Source organism: Juglans regia, chromosome 16 (genome assembly GCF_001411555.2).
Source record: "Juglans regia cultivar Chandler chromosome 16, Walnut 2.0, whole genome shotgun sequence".
NCBI classification, from domain to species: domain Eukaryota; kingdom Viridiplantae; phylum Streptophyta; class Magnoliopsida; order Fagales; family Juglandaceae; genus Juglans; species Juglans regia.
In genome coordinates this window covers 3,039,546-3,054,653 of record NC_049916.1, presented here as the reverse complement: position 1 = coordinate 3,054,653, position 15,108 = coordinate 3,039,546, and the positions used below count along the sequence as shown (strand labels likewise).

The 15,108-nt window shown below is 35.0% G+C and overlaps 2 protein-coding genes across 5 annotated transcripts; one reads left to right on the top strand and one right to left on the bottom strand.

Annotated features, from left to right (window-relative positions):
* The first annotated feature begins 1,747 nt into the window (after window positions 1-1,747).
* LOC109012526 lies at window positions 1,748-3,922 on the top strand. The gene is made up of 3 exons (XM_035686334.1): window positions 1,748-2,140; window positions 2,688-2,887; window positions 3,355-3,922. The coding sequence occupies exons 1-3, from the start codon at window positions 2,042-2,044 to the stop codon at window positions 3,662-3,664; spliced, it is 609 nt and encodes a 202-aa protein (XP_035542227.1). The 5' UTR covers window positions 1,748-2,041; the 3' UTR covers window positions 3,665-3,922.
* A 3,520-nt stretch (window positions 3,923-7,442) lies between these two features.
* Window positions 7,443-13,945, bottom strand: LOC109012474 (uncharacterized protein At1g51745). Of its 4 annotated transcripts, XM_018994137.2 has the most exons (5): window positions 13,517-13,923; window positions 11,436-11,629; window positions 11,034-11,273; window positions 10,584-10,877; window positions 7,443-9,419 (listed from the first exon to the last, which is right to left on the bottom strand). In XM_018994137.2, exons 1-5 carry the CDS (start codon window positions 13,696-13,698, stop codon window positions 8,113-8,115), a joined length of 2,217 nt encoding a protein of 738 aa, XP_018849682.1. In that variant the 5' UTR covers window positions 13,699-13,923; the 3' UTR covers window positions 7,443-8,112. The 4 variants fall into 4 exon arrangements, with proteins under 4 accessions (XP_018849682.1, XP_018849680.1, XP_018849683.1 ...); XM_018994135.2 differs by having other exon boundaries at window positions 11,034-11,629; window positions 13,517-13,945; XM_018994138.2 differs by lacking the exon at window positions 11,034-11,273.
* Between the last annotated feature and the right edge of the window lie 1,163 nt (window positions 13,946-15,108).

The following is a 15,108-nucleotide window of genomic DNA, read 5'->3' as shown; positions in this document are numbered from 1 at the left end:
TTTTTTTAACTTACAGTGACAAACTTTTAAAGCATGCATTAAGAGAATCAAAAGAGATGATGATTAAAATATATTGTCACCAACCAAATTAAAAAATACCAACAAAACAACTATAAAAGGAATATTCATTTTCTTGCTTTTCGAGAAATGTTATTCTAAGATCTCTACAATACCATACCTCTTTTAAATCAAATTAATTATATCACGGAAATGTAGATGGTTTAGAATAGAGTTATATATATATATATAAATATATATATATATATTCTCCATTTTCTATCGTGCAGTAAATTATAAAGATTGCAGTATAGACTTTGACACCAGTCTATTTAATTTCTCCCTTATTCGATCTAGATTGACTCTTATCTATAATAAGTAGATCTCTTTAGTCTTCTCTGACATTTTTATCACATTTCCACGAGTGATTGACCTAGGACGTCCCTTCTCCGACCGGCCTTTGTCTTCAAACTTACAAATAAAATGAAAAATGCTTCATCGGCCACAAAATTATTTTGTAAAAATAAACTCGCACACTTACCTGACTTGATATAGTACGTTAGATTATAAAAGTTGATTTTATTATTTGTTTAAGAAGCTTTAAACAATTCAACTTTTATTTTATTATTCACAAACTATCTCAACTCATCTATGAATCCAAACCACTCCTAAAACTTAAAAGTAAGTGGAATTGTGGAAGGCCGGTTGTCCTCAACAAAGGTAATGAATTAAGATCTGAATAATTTTTTAACATCTCATAGATTGTATCACACACTTGTTGATCACTTCCTCATGTTTGAGGTCTAAACATTAGTTTTTCTCTTCAAAACAATATAACAGTAATTTCATTAAGAATATCTATGTAGAAGACAAAAATCAGTGATCACAAACAAACACATGAAATAATTAATATTGGAAAAAGATAATACTATATATAATCTTCCAACTACTAGCAAATAGTCATTCTCTTGGTAAATAATTGATCATAAATGCTAATTTTTCTTGTAATGAAAACATATTAATATAATATACACCACTAAATCTATGTATTAATATAATTTGATACAAAATAGGTACCAACAATGTAGAAAACGAGAAAGGCCAACAGCATAGTAACTAACAACATGTAATATAGGCTGTCCGGATCGGGATGGCCTATATTATACTTTTACGAAAGTATATATTATACTTCATGTAAAGATGATGAATAAAATTTTTCATGTAAAATATGTCGCCAACTTAGAGAAATAGAAATAGTAATGGACAACCTGAGTTCCCACCAAACAGAGTACACAGTACTACAGGTGTCAACATTGTAGAAAACGAGAAAGGCAAACGACATAGGTCCCGAAAGTAAGGTACTTGACGGGTCAATGTACATTGTAATTAATTAGCTAACAATAGCATAAATATATATATATATATATATATATATACGGTAACCATACAATGCAACTTTACATAGTAATCAAACAATTAACAAAGGCCAACAATATAGTAATTACTAAGCAACAACGTACTCTTCTACATAACAAGCTACAGCACCAATTATAAAAACGAAAACGTATATTATCTGAAGTCTTCATATAATATGAAACAACTTCATATAAAGTCTAATGCATATATATATATATATATATATAATATAATTAGGCAAGTGGTACTGTAATCGAAATGAATGTATAATATTTGATTAAGAAATACATCTGAGAAAATATAAGAAAGGAGCTGTCATACAGATATGAAAAACATGTCGTATAGACAGTGATTATATTATCGCTAGAGAAAAGTGAAATTAATTAATGAAACAAGGCTTCACAACATTACTCTCCCAATTTTCAGGCAGGCCAGCTGAGGAAACAACGTGCATTAAAGTATTGCTGACATAGTTGATCATAAACCTTAAAATAGAACATGCATTGCATTTATATATGCGCGCGCCCTTTGATTTTCAACATCATAACTCCATAACTCAATTCAACGTCAGTAGTACTTGATCAAATTACGCTAATCCTCTCCTCAAACAAAGAGATCGATCAGAGATATGACGGAGAAAAAGGTTGTTCTGATATGCATTGTCGTAGGACTTCTGGGGCTACTATCAGCTGCTACTGCTTTTGTTGCAGAGTTGAAAAGAATTAAGGTAAGCAAAAGTTAGACATACATACATACACATATTTTACGTATTCCTATTCATTTTCATTTGAAATTGATAGTATTCCTGGAGTGAAAAAACATTTGAGTATTTTGTTCATTTAAACTCGAACATGGATTAAATTGACAAGAGAAATGATCGAAATATCTTATATATGTTTCTATATATCTGAGTTGAAATGTAGAGTATCCTATTCTCTACTTAAGTTATATAATCTGCAGAGAAACATCATAAACCAACCTGCAGAGAAAGAATTGCAGAAGATAAGCCCAACACAACAAATTAAGTTATATAATCTCTAATTTCCAACTTATTTATACAAAAAGTGCAGAGGAAAATGATATTGGAATATAGTTGTTAGTTCTATCATTATGCAAAGTGCATAGCATGCCTCCAGCACGCTTCAACAAGAAGCCCCAGTACAAACACATACACAATCATGCACAATTATATATATGATTGCCTGATCGAGTCTTATCATATGTGTATATAATATATATATATATATATATATATATATGTTTATTTTCAACAGGGTTCTCAAGTTGAGATTACACAATATCAATGTTTATACCCTTCGAGTCCAGCCATTACTCTTGCTTCAACTGCAGCACTGGCTCTTTTGATAGCTCGACTAATTATAACGTTTGCAACTCGGTGTGGCTGTTGCCACGGAAGTACTCATCCTTCTAAGTCTACCTCTACCGTAGCGCGTTTTCTCTGTTTTTTTGCCTGGTAAGTTTCGTGCACTAACTGCCCATAAATGAAAATATCTCAAAGCCTCAATTATACAGTAGAAGAAATAGATGCATCAAGTGTGCCCTAAGACATTTCCAACTCGCAGTACTCCTTTCTCATTTTGACCCAGCAATCCCTCCTTTCATAGTATAAAAGTGGGCTAGGACGTGATTTTTATGAACACGGTTACAGAGAAGTTTCACCTAGCACTGATCCTCCTATTTTTTAACACCAGTTTGTGAATAGAATGACTCTTTTTTCTATATAACTGTGACAGTATCAAATGATGTTGTGTTACAGACAGATTTATAAGCAGATTAATTTTGGTAGTGGGGAGAGTCCAGTATGTGGGATTGTATCCACCCCTTTTGTGTAGAGTTTATGTTTATAATTAGCTCTTGCCCATTACATATTCATTTGCGCATTGGTTTCTTAATTGATTAGTATGTTTCAAACTCGAGCAGGATCACGTTTGTCATTGGTTTTACTATATTGTTGGCTGCTGCTGCGGTTAGCAATAAACATGATATAGAAACCACGTACTCTGGAAACTACATTGTATATTCTTGCCCTGTAGTGAGACATGGAGTCTTTGCTGCTGGTGCTGTTCTGTCCCTTGTGAGTTCGATTCTTGGTATTATCTATTTCATCTTAATTTCTGCAAACCAAGGTGATATCCCATCCGACAATCCTAAGCAAGGTGAGCAGGGAGGGATAGCCATTGGAGAACCTCAGTTCCCTCAGAAGAATAATAATGCTCAAGAACTTGTTTGAGCATGAAGAAACGTCAGTTGGTGAATTGCCTTCGTTGCTATGATAAAATAAGGATGTTGGTCTTCTTTACTTGCTGGGGAAAATGGGACTTTCTTCAATCTGGCATCAGCAACATCGTTTCATTTGAAGTGTTATTTTCTTAAGCTGTATGTGTTTTGAGTAAAAAGAAAATTGTTAAATTTAAACTAAACTATTAATAGATTCATCCATTAGTTCTTGGATTTGCCAATAACACAATCTGATAAACTGTTATCTAAATCTATTCCTTATAGAAAATGAGACAGTTTGTGCTTTTTACTTGGCATTTTGATACACGGAAATGTCCTGTCCTCCAAAATGTGGTATGACTCCAATTTATATTATTTCCCTAATCAATCGCCTACCAACTACCTGACGATCGTACTGTATTTTCTTGGGACCGAACCTATTTTCATAGATCTCTAAAAAGCAAACCATAGTGGCTTATTCTAGCCGGTTGCCAATGCCACTGCTGAACTACTGTGACATTGTATCACACTACAAATATCAATCAAAATGGTGCTTTTACGAGTGAGAAGTTTCAAGTCCTTCATTGCTTGCAATCTCAAAGTGGATATCTACCGGCAACATCTTTGTGGCAATTAGTTGCTTTGTGGGGGTGGGGTAACAGTTTTTCGAGAAAGGTGGCTGTTTTGAATAGGGATTTTCTTGCATAGCTTTGGGTTGCAGATAGGAAAATCTAAAGTTCTAATGGAAAGAGAAGACAGAAATTTGTATAGCATAGAGATTTTGGCGTAACACCATACCAATATGATAAACAAAATCAATGTGGAAGATGGTATTCAGGTGCATCTCTTACAGAAGGTAATCTCTTGAATCAGGACAATCCAGTTTTGACTGAACCACCTCTCAGCCAATCTGTCTCAGAGGAGGTGAGTTTTATGAGAATCTGTTCTTAGAGATAATATGATAGGTGGCGTGCCGATGAATGTTCAGTTGCTCCTATCATTTTCTTTGGTGAATGCATCAGCCTTTTCACTGTGCTTTTGCTGCAATTTTGTTATAGCTATTTCAAATTCCAATGAAAATCGAAAAACTGTGTCTGTGAAGTTAGGACAGAGGTTAATGAAAGTCCAGCAAGAGTAGAAGGAATAAAGAAAAAACGCAAGAGAAAGGTAGACATAGCTGCTTGGACTTGGAGATTATCTTTTACCTGTTACTGCATATAGCTGAAATGCTTTGCCAAAATCCATGCTTATCATCCAACTCTTTGTCTAGACCTTAGATTTCTAACATTTTCAGAAGATAGAGTGAATGGCTGATATTAATTTATACTTAATATGAAATGTGGCAAGATCCTTTTTATGCCTCTAGCCCTGCCTCCACTTTTTGGATGCAGATAATGCCATTGTTCTGGTCAGGTTTTTTTTTTTTTTTTTGTTTTTTGGATGTAGAGTTGGCAAGTCTTGTGCTTGGTTTTGAGCAGGTAATTAACTTCCCTCTTCATTATTTACTTCTCGCACCAATTCTTGCTATATCCAATTTGCTGTTTCTAGAGATGTAGAGTGGGAAAATCTTGTGCTTGGTTCCTGCACCCTTTTCCATAGTGGGGCTTTCTCTAGTATTGTAGGATGTGGTCCATCTAACAAGATAGTGTACAGTAAAATTAACATTTTTGTATATTCTTGACAGCTTTCCACGGACATTTTGGAGGGTCTAGAAGATATCGTATACAATGAGAGATAAGTTAGTATTTTTTTTCTAAGCAAGCAATTATAAGATACAAGAGTAAACAGAGTGGGAGGCCCCAATATTCATCTCAAACCAGCTAATACAACAAGAAAAAAAAAGAAAAAAAAAAGATCTAAAGCCAATAACTTGGCCCCCACCCATTTTCCACAAAAGGGAGCTGCCTGAAGCAATTTTGATATAATCCAATAAACAGACTACAATACTACAGCTAGAAGTCACAATGGATTGTTGTGTGCTGCATTTTGTTGGTCTAGATTGCCTAAATGAGATTTTCACTACCTCTTTCTCTTAATCATTGGTTAGGAGAAGAGAGAACAAAAGAAAATAACAAGCGGAAGATGGATCAAATCACCAGTAGACTAGCGTCAGTGGCTGTGGAGGCGCATGTAGGACATGCGCCACTCTTGAAGAGAAGCGGTTGGACGGATCTAAGAGATCTGAGGCCGCTAACCCCAATGATGTTGCATGTGAGGCGTACATGTCGCTCTCTTTTACAATCTTCTGCCATCCAAAGGATCGGCAATTTGAAAGTCTTCTATTTGTCGCTTGTTGAATTCGTGTTTAAGAATCTCTTTGCCTCAACATCCTTTGGATGATCTAAACACCGGTTCTTTGTTTAGGGTATGACTATGGCTTAATAATGGGTTGCGGTTGTGGGTGGCCAAAAAACAATATATTGGCGCATCTCCATGCTATGGTCAGAAAATAAACCAAAAATGAGAAAAACAATGGACAATTATGGGATGAGCCGAACGGGAGGAGGGTGGGTGGAGCCGAAACTCCACCCCCATTGAGATGGAGATGAGGAGATTTTTTAGGTTTTGGCTCAGAGGGTTTTTGCCCAGAGATTGAGTAGTATTCAATACAGTATCTGTAGCAAGTTTTATCCGCATATACCAGGTATAAAAGCAATGGGATGCAACAATTTTCGAGAAAAAAATGGATAAAGTCATAATCCCGACTAATGTTTTAAATTCCGTTTTAGTGATCAATCTGGTTTAAGTGCTAAAACAAAATATTTTAATACTGACACGTTCTGGAGTATCATTTTCGAATTATATATATATATATATATAAGAATTGAAGATTTCTAAATTGAGTATACCTAGAAAATATTTAAAAAAAAAAAAGTAAAAATATTGGTGACAAAAGATAATATTAAGAAAATCACAACTTGAATTGAGACAAAAAAAAATAAAAAGTTCAAAGATTATTAAAAATAATGAGATTTAGAGAGAGAGAGAGAGAGAGAGGACATATTTAAAGTTGGAAAAATGCTGGGGCCAATGAGAGATGGTCCCGAGACATTTTTTCAATTTAATTTTTTTTTTCTTAATGATTAAAGAAATATTTTTTAATGATGTTTTAAATTTTTATTTTTTAATGTTTAAGGATATAAAAAAAATGTATTAAAAATATAAAAATAAAAAGGTCAAATGGCATTATCAAGAGAGAATCTCGCAGTCCGATCCTTTAAAGTTACAAAAATAATTAAATTATATAAATCTATTTTAAATTTGAGTAGTGCTACATCTCCAGAGAGATGTAGCCCGAGAAACCACCAAAAAGGCAAAAAGTATTTTTTTATTTTTTATTTCTTTTATTTCATGTATTTTTTTAATCATCATAAATATTTTTTAAAAAAATAAAAAAATTCACATCATTAAAAAACAATTCCTTAATCACTAAATTAAAAAAAAAAAAAAAAAAAAAAAAACCAGCATTCGGGACACAAATTCAGGTCCCAAAGCATTTCTCTTTAGATTTTAAAATTACATTAATGTCATATAGATTTGAAATTTACAAAAATGTAATCCAAATTCAAGAAAATTACAAAGTTGCTATTAAAAGTTAAAACAGTCCGAGATGTAATCTAGAATTGGCAGAAACAGGCCGAAATTTAGAGCGAAATACAAATGTTATAGTGTAGCAGATCCTACATCAAAACGGAAAATTCCAACAGTAAGGAAAAGGGGAAAAGAGAGTATTGTTTAAAAAAAGACGGATTAATATTCCAACATCAGGAGATGGGTCTGAGAGGAAAGAACACACGCAGTACATATATTCAGAATTTACACCCAATTACAAGTATCAGCATCCTCATTATATGCATTATTAAGCCCTACAGACAACATTTCTTTCTTGCTTTCTTTTTCTTTTTCTTTTTTTTAAACAAATTATGAAGTCCTATAGGCGAACTTAGAGTTCTAAAAGGTAAGATATGGACCCCCTCCCCCTAAATAACTAATTAAGAAGAGCATAAAAGTTCAAACAGCTGACCATATCTCTCGCTGCAATGAATTGCTCAACACAACTACAGATTCAGATTCGACAACGAATCTAAATTGATCCCCCACTATTCCTGATTTTCCATATATTTTTTTAAAAATAAAAAAATGTACATAAATAAGCTTGTACAGAAATAAAATATACATGCGTCAACATAAATTTCAAAGTACCTACTTTGGACATAAGTTCTAATTACCTTGTTTCTGGCTACCACAAGTTAAGTTTCTCTAATTCCAACCCAGTTCCTACAAATGTGCAGTTAATGTCCCTTAAAAATAACAATCTATGGTTTCTTTCTCTATTACCTGCTTTATCTCATTATTCAAAAAGGCAGCAGAATCTTCACCTTCACAATGCTGATAAGCAATAACTGTTGTGGCTAGCAGTATAATATTTTATTGTTTCCCATGTGAAAATGTACAGGTAACCTATGACTGATTTCTCTCCACATCACCATTCAACAAAACCGCTTTACTAGCTGCTTTTGATGGCGGCCTATTGATCTTCTCAAGTAACCTACTGAATACTAATTTAACGGGTATGCAAGCAACTGTAGTGTGCCCAGATGACTCTGGCTTTATCAGCCCATCCATGAAACCACTATTGCCATCTTGTATTGGCTTGATACTAAAATTCTGATCAGTTGCTATTGAAGACAGAGTTCTAGTTTTCTGACTTGATGATAAGCTTACTTTCTTTGGTGGCTTTTTCAAAATCTTCAGGTCAGTTTGAGGCCGGGGAATGAGAGGGAGGTTACTCCTATCCGGGCATGGCTTATAACTGAAACTCCCTGCATTTAATTTCTTTAACGGGGGTTTCATTTCTTGACCTAAGAAGGGAATATCATGGGCAGCTTCATCACCTTCCGGCACTGAAGATAAATGAGGACGTGGGACCCTAAAGTTTGCTGTTCTCCTTGCAGTCCTCCAAGCTGGCTGAAGTGCTGTATTTTCATTGTTAACCACCTCATTACCAAAATCGACCGTAGAAAGAAGAGTTTCAGCTGAACCATCCTCTAGGGCTTCAATTTGAATTGGGTGCCCTATAATTGCCTTCCCATTTAACTTGCTCATCAGAGATACAATAGGAACAGGCTCTTTTTGATAGCTTGCTTGAACCTTCAAATCCACATTGACCAGCATGGATCTTGGCCTCCCACCAAAACGACGATGGGCATTAAAATATGGATCAAAACGCTCCGCTTTAACCCCCCAGTATCCTCTCAAAGCAGACCGATCCTCCCATGCCAAGTCCTCCCAATCAGCCATATTACGTACAACACTATTTCGACCCCTGGATGCACCTTTTGATGCCAAGGAATATCTACTGTCCATTTTTACTTTCTGACTGCCAAAATCCCTTTCACTTATATTATCATCACCATCCTCATCCTCAGCATCATCATCGTCATCAACACTATAATCAAAATCATCATTTCTATGGAAACTCAAATTCTGCCTCAATGTTCTTTGCCTCAAACCACTTCCCTTTTCTTCAGAATACGTTCCATGAATGGAACCTTTTCCATCACTTGCATTCACAGACCTTTTTGTAATATTGCGAATATTCCTTTTACCTTTCAATCGCCATTTGGACACAGCATCATTAGGAGAAACATGGTCATGAAGATAAAGGTGAGACGTGTCGCCCAAAAATGTTAAACCATCCTGCTCCTCAATGTTCATGCTTCCATGTTCTTGTGCTTCAGATCTTCCCAGCGCATTCCATTCTGCTACTGTAGACACAGCGACATCCAAACAGAAGATAGATTAGAGGTTGGTGAGCGGAAAAAACACATCAATATAGCCAAGCCAAGCCATTGCAGGCACTCAAATCAAATAATTACAAAAAAAGGATGAATTCAAACATCATATGCATCAAAAGCTTAAAAAAGTTTGAAAAAAAGGGATACTTCCACACCATAGGAGCCTGCAGACATGCTGATAAAAACCAAATAGCCATGCATAACTCCCAGGACCAACATCAGATCTGTTATTTGGACAGTGACTCCCAGCCAAGCATACCTATAAGGTGGAAGTCCCCACCTTCAGACCATTTTTTAATTTCTAAATCTAGATTATGAAATTCTATTCATAAGATCTGCCGTTTCTTATAAGAGAAGAAAAAATGGCTCAAGTTGGACCTACATCAAGTGCTATGGTTCCAAAAATATCTATGCCTTCAGATATTACCATAAAGTGTCTTCTCTACCTTAAAGCCACACGCCAATGCTTGCATTGGGAGATCCTTGGGTAAAGTTGTTCAGGTCAAAGCAGTTTCACTCAAGAAGAAAGATTGAAGCAAATATAGCCAAAAAATACAAAACTAACCAGAAGGTAGGGAGGTTAGCACTATGGACAGAAATACATAAGGGGGAGGGGGGACTGGGAGGGCAGCTGATCAGAGTACTCCAGCAGAACATTAGTTACATCCAGTATTCACTACTTCTTGAAACATGTGTAGAATTTCTCTGTCCACATAATTGATTTTCCATGCGGCAATGACAGTGAAATAAATGGAATGGGAACCAATGCACTAATAAGACAACAAGAACTAGTAAACAAGATACATCAAATTCTCACACTCTTTTGAAGAACTCAAAACTGCTCGTCATACAACAATGTGGCAAAATATGAGTTAATATAATAAGTGATCCTATGACTTCAACAATTAGGCGCATCAGATAAACAATCTTTTATTTGTAACACGTCTACCTGTTCATGGTTAGTTACAATAGAAAAATATTCCAAGTTTCCAACGGGGAGAGATCATCAGCAAGCATCAGATTAGCAATCTTTTACAAATTACAGAGAATTGAACCACATAGATTAATCAAGTTTTAATAGGTAGATAATACTCGTGGCAAACGAGATAAAAAATTACAAAAGTAAGACTGAACCTGATAGTAAAGTTGTCTCTTCATCGATTTCTGGTTCTGTCTCGGAGGAATCAGACTCTGAGTCTGAAGAATTGGTTTCGGAAGAATCATCAACGTCTTCTGTAAAAGCAGAAGAGTTTTCTTCAATCAAAGAACCAGGATGAGGAAGACAGTTACTCACTCCAAATTGGGAAGCGGACATCGCGATATGGCTTTGAGAAGTTTCACCACAATCAAAAGAATCACCATGCTCTGCTGTCAAGTAGAGACTTCTGCTCCTCTTTGCTCGGGAAGTAACTCCCATCTGCTCCACTCCTGAAATAGAAGTAGAAACAGCACCATAGTCAGGTAGCAAGGAATGAGGGACTCCTAATTTTGCACTACTCTGCAAACCTTGAATAAGAGGGCAGTGCATATCACATCTATTGACCAAAAGTTCCTTAGTCAACCCCTTATGCGATGAAAGCTTACCATTGGCCTGACTTGCATTTCCCATACTAAGGACACCACCACCAGGAAGAGCATCAGCATGATGCTCAACTGTAGATTTCCGAGAACCATTCAAAGCAACAGAAGATAAAAACCTTTGTTTGGAAGGGGTGATCCTGAGACCAAAATCCTGCAAGCCTCTCATCCGAGGTACAATTTCAGAATGATCTTCATCCCCACTATGTTGATTTCCATCTATGGCTTTCTGTGAAGAGAGACCACCTATGGACTTATCATTATGATATGTTTCAAGTCTGCTAGGAAATTGATGTGAATTGGAATTTCCATGTTTTCCATTATCATCTCCATAACTTTCTGAACAACTAACTAAACTCTTTTTCAAACCACCAGATAATTTATTGCTTGTGCGATCAGAATCTATACCTAACTTTCCTTGTTTTTCCAGAAGTTGCTTCTCAAGTTCAAGAGCATGCAGAATAGCATCTTCTCGACGTGCATATTTCTCTCTTTTCTTTATAGGCATGCCCTGGGAGGATTCAGCTTTTTCAATGCATTCATCAAACTCACCACATCTAAATGCCTTCACGCGTTTGGATTTCTCTAAATTGTACCAATCGCTGAGAAGAAAAAAAAAAAAACCAAGAGTTTTATGAATACCAGAGTATGTGCAGTAAAAACAGTCATGAATACCAAAGAAGTAGCTCAAAACATCTGTGAAGAATAAGACACAAGTCACACAACATATTAGTTTTCCAAATAACTATATAACAACACAGGCAATGAACATAATCTGTCAAATAATTTATTAAAGAAACTCACGTTCCCCTTTGTTGTCTTTTTTTCTGTCCAAATATTATATCAAAGCACTTCAAACTCTTCATTAAAATAATTAACCAGCATATAAAAGCGTAATCCATTGGTAGTTTTCTTTGATAAATTAAATAAAATATATTAATGATCAAGAAAAGAAGCATAGGATTTATCAAGGTATCTAGAGAGCATACTTTATATACAGCTAATGAGATAATTCATTTGATAGTTGAGAAATCACCACAAAATTTTCTTGAGGCTGATTGCGTAACCTGTGGAAAAATGTAACTAGAAGAAGATTTTGCATGCTTCCCACTAAAAGAAAATTTTAAAGAATTTAAGCAAAGAACAAGAAGGAAGAAACATAGGAGGGAAAGGCCAGGTAATGAGCCCACCATGATGCAGGGGGGTGGGGGGGAGGGAAAAACCAAGGAAAACCAGATTTACATGAGATTTTTTCTACAATTTGCATCCTAGCACCTTGAAGGCACTTCCAGCAAGATCCATATACACACTAGGATTAGTAGTCATTACATAGAGTAAGAATAAAATACAATTGACCCATTGAAGCAGCATAGGCAGCCACTATAAACTGAATCCAACTAATTTAACCATACAAAAGCTTTATGATTTGAAAAGAAACAGACATCGCCCACCTCTTCATATTTTTTATAAGTAACATCACCCACCTCTTCATAAACTCGATATAGTCATTGAAAGCAAAAAACAGTAATGAAAAATACATAAATGTAAAGCCACTAGGGATAAAAATATAGACCGAAATATTCCATAATTCAACCATACCAGTCGCCATCCTACCTATAGAATGCAAAGACATCTAAGTAATGAAGTTTGGATCTCTTCTTTGGAAAGACCCAAAAGTAAAATGTACCGGGAGAGGAAAGTAAATGATGGGATTTCGGTTCAAGGTTTGTGGTAATTCTTCAATTTCCATTTAGCTTTTCATATCACTCACTGTAGACTGGCCGAAAGATCACGTATTGCAGGGTCATGCATCGAATTTCCTTGCACATATCTCCTCAAGTTGTTAGGCCCATCATCATGCTTCTCCTCTCATCATATAGAGTCATAAAAGCACGAAGATGGGCTACCTTTGCAACCTAAATTACTCTGCCAAATCTAGTTCTTCAGTGAGGTTATTTGAGCTGGCTCCAACATGTGCTGCTTTTTTTTTTCCAGGAAGAACACTAATGATTTTATAAAACAAAAGATGATGCACTCCCACCAGATTTATGTTTGTGTTCTGCACAATGCACAATGCACACATGTATATGTACATATATCAAGTCAATGAGCTCTGCTCAAATGGCACTTCCCCATTGATACATATATAACAAATTGGCAAAACCACCGTCAATGACCATTTCTTAAGTAAATAGTTCTCGACAATTCCACAAACGCCATTACATTTCGTACCAGCCTAAAAGAGCATCATCACAACATATATATATATATATATATATATATATATATATATATATAAATTCGTGAACTCACGGATCTATTTGTGATTATGAAAAATAAAACGTCGAAAAAGGGCCCAATAGTCAAGCGTAAAGCCCCAAAGTAGTGCACAAACTTCACTGACAGACTCGAGATCTTTCATTTTACAGAACAATCCAATCCTAATATGTAATTTTGAGTAAATAAAAATGAGGAAGATAGAGACTCACACGCTAGCGTCTTCCCTTCCGAGAAGCTTGACAGGAGTCCCGGACCGTGGAGAAGTGAGATGAGAAGCCCCGAGCTCTTCGGGCCCCAGTATCTTCCCGGGCCACCATGACCCGTTCCTCCTCCTCACCCAAACAATCGATCCCGGGCTGCAACCTGCCGGACCTGATCCCTCACTATCCATAAGCCTGACTCTCTGTATCTGTCTCTCTTTCTCTCTGTTTCTGTCTCTGTGTCTCTCTCTCAGTCCGAGTTCGGGTCAGCCACCAGCAAAGAAGAAATGAAGGGTACCAGAAGTGACGAATAAGGCGGATCCGATATGGGGAATACGGGAAAGGTGTAGGGATTCCATGCAAATCAGAATTGGGGATTTGAGTTAGTTTCCATTTCTAGGGTTTTCAGTTTTCAATTTTTGGGTGGTTTGGGAAAAATATTGCAAGGAATGGGTTGAATCAGACCGTGTTGTACCGGCTACGGGTTCGGGCGAATCCGTGGGCAGATATCCGACCCGTGGGCAAACTGTGAATAAAATAAAATGTCCCACTATTAAAAAATAGTAATTCAAGATACAATTCTAAAATGTATACGTTTGGATTGAGACGAGAGATCATCTCAATTTATTTTATTATTATTTATAAATTTTAACTCATAAATCTCATTATTATTTATAAATCATCTCAATTTATCTCTAAATCCAAACGAATTTCGTAACGTTATTTGAAAAAATGTCGAATTCATTATTAAGAAAATAAGTTTTTTAATTGGATCCTAGATTTAACTATTTTTTAAAAAAAAATGCATAAGATATTAATAAAAAAAATTTATTTTAGATGAAAGTTTAAAATATTATTTCTTGATATTATTATTGATTTGAAATTTTAAAAAATTAAATTGTTTATTATATTTTGTATGAAAATTTAAAAAATATGTAATGATGAGATAAGAATTTTATATTTTATCTTGGTATCCAAGCATGCCCGCTTGACACCTTATGACTACAAAATATAATTTCTCGTAAGAATAAAATTTAAAATAAACTATATTTTATTCCAAGAATTCCACATGATTTATAAATTGGAAAAATCTTGAATACTAAAAGCATCCGGCCAATGTGACAATTTCGCTTTGGACAGATGTATTTATATATTTTAATTTTAACCTTTTTATTCTATATTTTCAAATTTTGATCAGTGATCAAATCATTCCTTTTATTACCTTTCTGCGCCGTATCACTTGTCACTTGATTAAAGTGTAAAAAAAAATTAAAAACAGAATACAAGTCCAATAGATTATTTAAAGACTCACCAAAAAAGACGCTAGATTAATCAATTTAAAAGGAAAAAAAAAAAATTAATTTCCCAAAAATTCAAAACAAAGGGTGGCTTGATGGTCACCAGGAGGCCACCACTCGGTAACAGCTATTTGTATAGATGATTTTATGTAAGTTGAATAAAATATTATTAAAATATTATTATTATTTTAAATTTAAAAAAAAATTAAATTATTTATTATATTTTATGTAAAGATTTGAAAAAATTATAATAATGAGATTAAATGAGATAAGATGAATTGAGATCACTTCTCAATCCAAATG